Source organism: Sinocyclocheilus grahami, unplaced genomic scaffold (genome assembly GCF_001515645.1).
Source record: "Sinocyclocheilus grahami isolate Dianchi unplaced genomic scaffold, SAMN03320097.WGS_v1.1 scaffold87.1, whole genome shotgun sequence".
In the NCBI taxonomy this organism is placed as follows: Eukaryota; Metazoa; Chordata; class Actinopteri; order Cypriniformes; family Cyprinidae; genus Sinocyclocheilus; species Sinocyclocheilus grahami.
Genome location: NW_015505266.1, coordinates 136,403 through 142,561, shown reverse-complemented (window position 1 = coordinate 142,561; position 6,159 = coordinate 136,403). Strand labels below are relative to the sequence as shown.

Genomic DNA, 6,159 nt, shown 5'->3' with positions numbered 1-6,159 from the left:
AGCCTTGTACTCTTCTAGGTTAAAAAAAACTTGTCCATAAAATGCGTTGCACAAGTTCGAACATCTGGGTTGTGCTGTTCTGTTGTAAATAAATCTTAACCAATGATTCCTAATTGCATCTACTTCCGGAAGGCCAAATAAAGTGCTTTTGCTTTCGCACTGAAATACACACTGTCTCCCTGACATGACTGCATAAACACTACTGCGGTTCCTGAAACCACGCCTTCTTTCTTTGCGTGCACATTTGGGCGGCATTATGCTAATATTTCCACATAGTGATGTAGATATGTGGGGGCGTGTTAGAACGAGCCGTTTTAGGTAGGCGTGGTTGACTCTTAACTTTTATAAAGAATATCTCTTTGGATTTGAGACTTAAGTCTTTGCAACTTTACAGATCTTCTTTATGCACCAAGAGCTTGTAACACTCCAAAGAGAAAGGAAAACTTGAAATCGCATCATATGACCCCTTTAAATCAGCATGCTGGTTTACTGTTTATAGCCGAACTTGCCATAAAACTATCCTTGACTGGTTTTAGCTCTTTTCGTTTTTGTTTTTTCAGTAGGCTAGCTAGCCTACTCTTTGAAAGTCATGAGACAATTTACTTAATTTAACAATACTTCTTAGTGAACATTAATTATTCATTAAACAGTTTGTCCTACGGTTAAGGAATTATTAAACCGTTTTCCCTGACCTTAAGCTATTCTTAAATTATCAAAAGTCGCGCCAGAGAGAATTCAATAGATCGATTATCTCTTGATCGACTGTACTCATATTTTACAATATAAATAAACATTAAATATATACATTTACTTCATATTTTGTACATTTATATTATTTAATGCCTTGGTAGCCTATCTTTTTTTCCCGCTAGGGTAAAAGTTGTCAGAAAACGAGTTAAAGTACAGAGCTTCTCTCTTTTCTTTTTTTTACCTCAGTAGATCGTTTGAATGAAACACTTGTCGTAGACATGAACAAGCTTATAAACATTTCAAAACGTGCTGTCTAACGTCGTGGCATGAAGTCTCTTCTCTCCTCGATGTTTTAACAGTGAAAGTTATCCAGTAATCTGTGACAGTGAACTTGACCTCAGTGTTGATAAAGTGCCTCAGGCGCTGACCAGATTCCACGCGCACCTGTCGACGCGACTCAAAACAAACCAGCCGCGCGAGACTCTGGAGACCGTCATGGAATAGTTTAAATCCCCTTTTCAACACTTCAAACTTTAGATTTTGTCTCATGAGATACTGGAAAATGATCTCTTTCAGGACCCTACGACTGACTAATGTCGGAGTTATTGGCTTACTGGCGAAAGACATCGCAAGAAGCAGCTCAGCGTGTCAGAATGCGTCGCGAAGGTCGTTCAGTTTCTCTTCGCGGATTCACGCGAGTCAAGAATTTATCGCTCCTGCATCCGCGGATCAACCTAAATCGAAAAAGTGAGTCACTTGTAGATTAAATAAAATAGTATATAAAAATAGTGATGCATAATAAAATGTTTGATAAAAATGCTAATAAACTGAAATACCTGAAATACAATATGTTTGGTGTTAGCATGTGTCTAATTTTGTTTTATTAAAACAGACAAGAGACCAATAAAGGTCTGTTCTCTGGACTAGAGGACATGCTTTTCTACACTATAACTGAAGGAGCAGAGAAAGTTCCTGTGTCTCATTTCATTGCTGTGAGTTTTTACTTTTTCATTTACATATAAACACATAATCATATACACAAAAGTTTTAACTAGATTTTAAAATCTTTGCACAAGCAGTTTTCCAAGTCTGCTAACTGTATAATATCACTGTATATGGACAACAGCTGGGAGCTGCTACATTTATTTAGTTGCATGCTATTGGCTCAGTTACTATCAACCCCCTACATGTTTCCTGAAATCTGATTCGTTCATGGGAAGTCTGGGCCAAAACACACAAAAGTTTATCCAGATTTTGTGGAATTGGTTTGTTGAAATGTTTGTGCAACAAATGCATTGCACAGTGGCATCACATAAAGTAAACTGAATGATTGTGAAAAGACAGAACAGTATTTTCCCCATCTTACAGGCAGTAAAAAGCACCGGCCTTCTGACCTCTGACCCCAGATTGCGTGACTGCATGGAAAAGATTCGCAAAGCTGTCCAGGAATCAGCCGGTGAAGTCATGATGGACCGTGAGCTGTTCCGAAAGTGAGTATCCGGTGAGGTTGGACAATACAGATTTGCAAACGTCCCGCAGAAAAGGAATATCTGGTAGTTTACTAATTGTGAAAATTTCTAATATCGTGACAGGTGTGTGGGTGGCAACATAGTTCTGCTGAGTCTCGCTTTCAGAGGGAAGTTTATCATTCCAGAATTTGAGGCATTTGTGGGTGTCATAAATGATATTTACTACACATCAAAACTGCAACATGATGGACAGGTAGGGATGTTTTTAATCCATTTCCCTCACTTATTTGTATAGCTACCTATATAATCTTATAATCTTTTTTTAGGTTGCAAAATACATTCCCCATCTGACCAAGTTTAGTCCTGATCTTTGGGGTGTTTCTCTCTGCACAGTGGATGGACAAAGGTGAATATATTAATCTGACACCAACTTTTCTAAAATATGAAATTATGGTTTTTAAATCACCTCTTTGATTACAGGCACTCAGTGGGAGACACAAAGGTGCCGTTCTGCTTGCAGTCATGCGTAAAGCCGCTTGAATACGCCATCGCTGTACACGAACACGGCACGGAGGGTGTTCACCACTACGTCGGGAAGGAGCCCAGCGGATTCAAATTCAACAAACTCTCCTTAGATGAAGAAAGTGGGTGGGAAAATGTCATAGATTATCATTATCAAATGAGTTATCTAGAATGTCTTATTTGTTTTTGCTAGACAGAACTTTTCTGTACTGAGAATAATCTTATTAGAAGGAAATGATCAAAATAAATTGATTATTATAATATATTTAAAGATCAATAATTACTACAAAAATAACAATAATTGAATTAATTAATTGAGCTGACTGGTTTTCTGTTCTTAGATAAACCTCACAATCCCATGGTCAATGCTGGAGCAATTGTCATCAGTTCACTTATCAAGGTAAACAAATACAAAAACTAATATTTTTGGGGGAAATTGTATATAAATATTTTCTGCTGATTTTTTTGGTGTCAGGTAGGTTTACTGTTAACAGTATTTGCTTGTTTGTCTTATAATCAGCTCTGCATGACTCCCAAACAAACAATGATATACGCACATGTATTGACATGTGGACAGGGCCAAGAATGAATTTGATCTAACAAACCTTTTACCCAGAATTCAGCTCTGTGTGGACAGACCCAGTGCATCTGCTACACGTGTAACAGACTGACCTTGTGAAGCTATGAGTAGGAGTATTACTGGTCTGGACTAAATCCAGTCTATTAAAAGTGCCCTTTACACTAGATGTATGTGACTTGTGCTTTCTAGGTTCCCAGAGTCTTCAGTACAATCTAGAAAACATAAAAATCATGAGTTTTGATGAAATCTTACTGTTGTTTTTCTACAGCCAGGTGTCAACAAGGCCGAGAAGTTTGACTATGTAAGTTATAACCTGTTGAATGTAGCCATTTAAAAAAAAAAAAAGAAGATAAATCAACCTTAATGTTGTTCCGAACTTCTATGATTATTTATCCCTTTAATGCGGCAAAAAGTAGATAATTAGCTAAATGAAAGTAAGGCTATTAAACTCCAAAAGGATAAACAAGTAGTGCATACGGCTTTTCAGGTATATTACAAAGTCATACAGTAGCTTTGTTTTAGGTAAAGACTGAAATTATTGTTATTTCTTGAAAATATAGTCTTTTTAGGCATCTATAAAGTGTATGTTCTATAAAATGACTTTTTATTGGCTGTTTTCCTTTTATTTTGATGTGTAAATATGAAATATTTGTACATAATTTGTGTTATATATTGTAGTTTGACATATCATCTTAGAAACTGCCTTGGTTATACAGTGTAGAGTGTACAGTATTTGTGACTAATAAACAAAACCAACCATGCCAACAGAATCTTATGCTGATAAGATTCTCTTACAGATCCTTATTATGTATCCACACTATAGATTTTTAAAAAGAGGTTATAATAAGGCCTTCTATATGTAAAACATAAATCTATAACACAACAAGAATCTAGAACAGCCTCGCAACCACAAAAAGTATACAAATAAATAAATCAAACCAGATTCAGAAGACCTTAGCAACTGCATAGTAGCGCTATTATGATGACAAATGTTGCTGAGCAGCCTGTATTTTAGTACATCATCAAGGTGGATCTGATTAAAACAGATCTATTGATATAGCCCAGGCCTAGTACACTTGCAACTGTAAATGAAACGTGCACTATCCCTTACCAAAAAGTAGTATACTTCAAGTTTATTTTATTAAGTATACTTAAGTATATTTTTAAGTATACTTTATGTAGTAAGTATACAAATATCAGTGTACTAGTAGTATACTTGTAAGTGTACTATTTCAATAGTCATTGGGACTAAATTGGCCCACTTTCTAGTATATAAAAGTATACTTTTAAGTATACTTTAAATCACATATATGTTGCGTCTAGTCTTGCTCTTCATTTGTGTTGAAGGTAAGATTTGTATCGCTACTTATTTGATTCATGTGTTTTTGTAAATGTTTGGTGGGATTTTTTTATCTTTTCAGAGGTTTTCAAAGAGTCACTGAGCATCAGTGCTTGTCACTAGCTTAATAATCCAGTATCAGTTTGCCTGTTTGACTGATATGTGCCAAAACACATATTGTTTAACTCTAATTGAATAAAACTCATCTAATCATTATAGAGACATTCATGGGCCAATAACCAACAATGGAAACCGCATCATGTCATGTGCTTAATGTTTAAAACATAAATATGCTAAATAATAAATTTAGTTTTTAAGGTTTTTCAAGATCTCTCAGCCAAAGATGTTCTTATGAATGTGTTTCAGGTGTGTTTGCTGGTGATACAGATGTAATGAAGTCAGTATCAGTGACTGAGGGAGATTCTGTCACTCTAAACACTAATGTTACTGAAGTACAGAGAGATGAGCAGATACTGTGGATGTTTGGACCTAAAGAGACTCGTATAGCTGAACTCTATAAACGCAGCATTGATATGTTTAGCAGTGATGTGACATTTGGAGACAGACTGCAGTTGGACTCTTTCACTGGATCTCTGACCATCAGAAACCTCAGAAGCACAGACGCTGGACTTTATAAACGACAGATCCGGAGCGACAGAGGGAACTCGGACAAGACATTCGATGTTACTGTCTATGGTAAGACAAATATGACTTAGAATATGTATAAATTGATATGAAGCTTATTATTGGACTGGTAGTGAATCAGGAATATGACAGCTCTAAAAATTAAGTTTTGCTAAAAATGAAATGTATATTTCCCAACCATTTGATTTTTTTCACCAGTAAACTATAAACCATTGCCCTTTCTTAATACTGAATGAATTAATCTTTTTTAAATGAATATTTAATGCAGACTTTATTATCTATGCTTTCTGTTTCTGTTTTTGTAATGTGGACTTAATCCATGGTGATAATGTTGTGTAGCTCAATTCTGATTTCCATGTTTTGGATGTTTTTTATTATTGCTCTGTTTCATCTGCATTTAGATCCTGCTGTCCCTAATGTCTGAAATTGCCCACATGCCCACAATATGCTTATTTAATGTACATGTTTTTTCAGCTCGTCTGCCTGTTCCTGTCATCACCAGTAACTCTTCAAACTCTTTTTCACCATCATCATCATCAGGATCATCAGTTTCCAGATGTTCACTGCTGTGTTCAGCTGTGAATGTGAGTGATGTGACTCTCTCCTGGTACAAAGGAAACAGTTTATTGTCCAGCATCAGTGTGTCTGATCTCAGCATCAGTCTCTCTCTACCTCTGGAGGTGGAATATCAGGATAAAAACAGCTACAGCTGTGTGCTTAACAATCCCATCAGCAACCAGACCACACATCTGGACATCAGTGAGCTCTGTCAGCCATGTTCAGGTATGGCAGTGCTGATATTTTAGTACACATTTACTAACATCAATGACTCTCTTTTACTCTGCTTCTCCTCCTCCAGACTCCCTGATAGTGTTGATCTCTGCTGCTGCTGCTGCTGGATCTCTGTTGATTGT

The 6,159-nt window shown here is 36.3% G+C and overlaps 2 protein-coding genes across 3 annotated transcripts in view; both read left to right on the top strand.

Moving 5' to 3' along the window:
• Positions 1-938: 938 nt before the first annotated feature.
• Positions 939-3,662, top strand: LOC107586995 (glutaminase kidney isoform, mitochondrial-like). 2 transcript variants are annotated; one of them, XM_016274578.1, is made up of 8 exons: positions 939-1,437; positions 1,583-1,682; positions 2,059-2,180; positions 2,283-2,412; positions 2,486-2,565; positions 2,640-2,803; positions 3,023-3,081; positions 3,530-3,662. In XM_016274578.1, the coding sequence occupies exons 1-8, from the start codon at positions 1,238-1,240 to the stop codon at positions 3,593-3,595; spliced, it is 921 nt and encodes a 306-aa protein (XP_016130064.1). In that variant the 5' UTR covers positions 939-1,237; the 3' UTR covers positions 3,596-3,662. The 2 variants fall into 2 exon arrangements, with proteins under 2 accessions (XP_016130064.1, XP_016130065.1); XM_016274579.1 differs by lacking the exon at positions 3,530-3,662 and having other exon boundaries at positions 2,640-2,807; positions 3,023-3,074.
• Positions 3,663-4,019: 357 nt separating this feature from the next.
• The window catches only part of LOC107586973 (SLAM family member 9-like), a 4,569-nt gene continuing 2,429 nt past the window's right edge, over positions 4,020-6,159 (top strand). The window contains exons 1-3 of the mRNA XM_016274557.1: positions 4,020-4,069; positions 4,944-5,296; positions 5,720-6,028. Of these exons, the coding sequence (XP_016130043.1) occupies positions 4,020-4,069; positions 4,944-5,296; positions 5,720-6,028 (712 nt within the window). The remainder of the gene's footprint in view (positions 4,070-4,943; positions 5,297-5,719; positions 6,029-6,159) is intronic.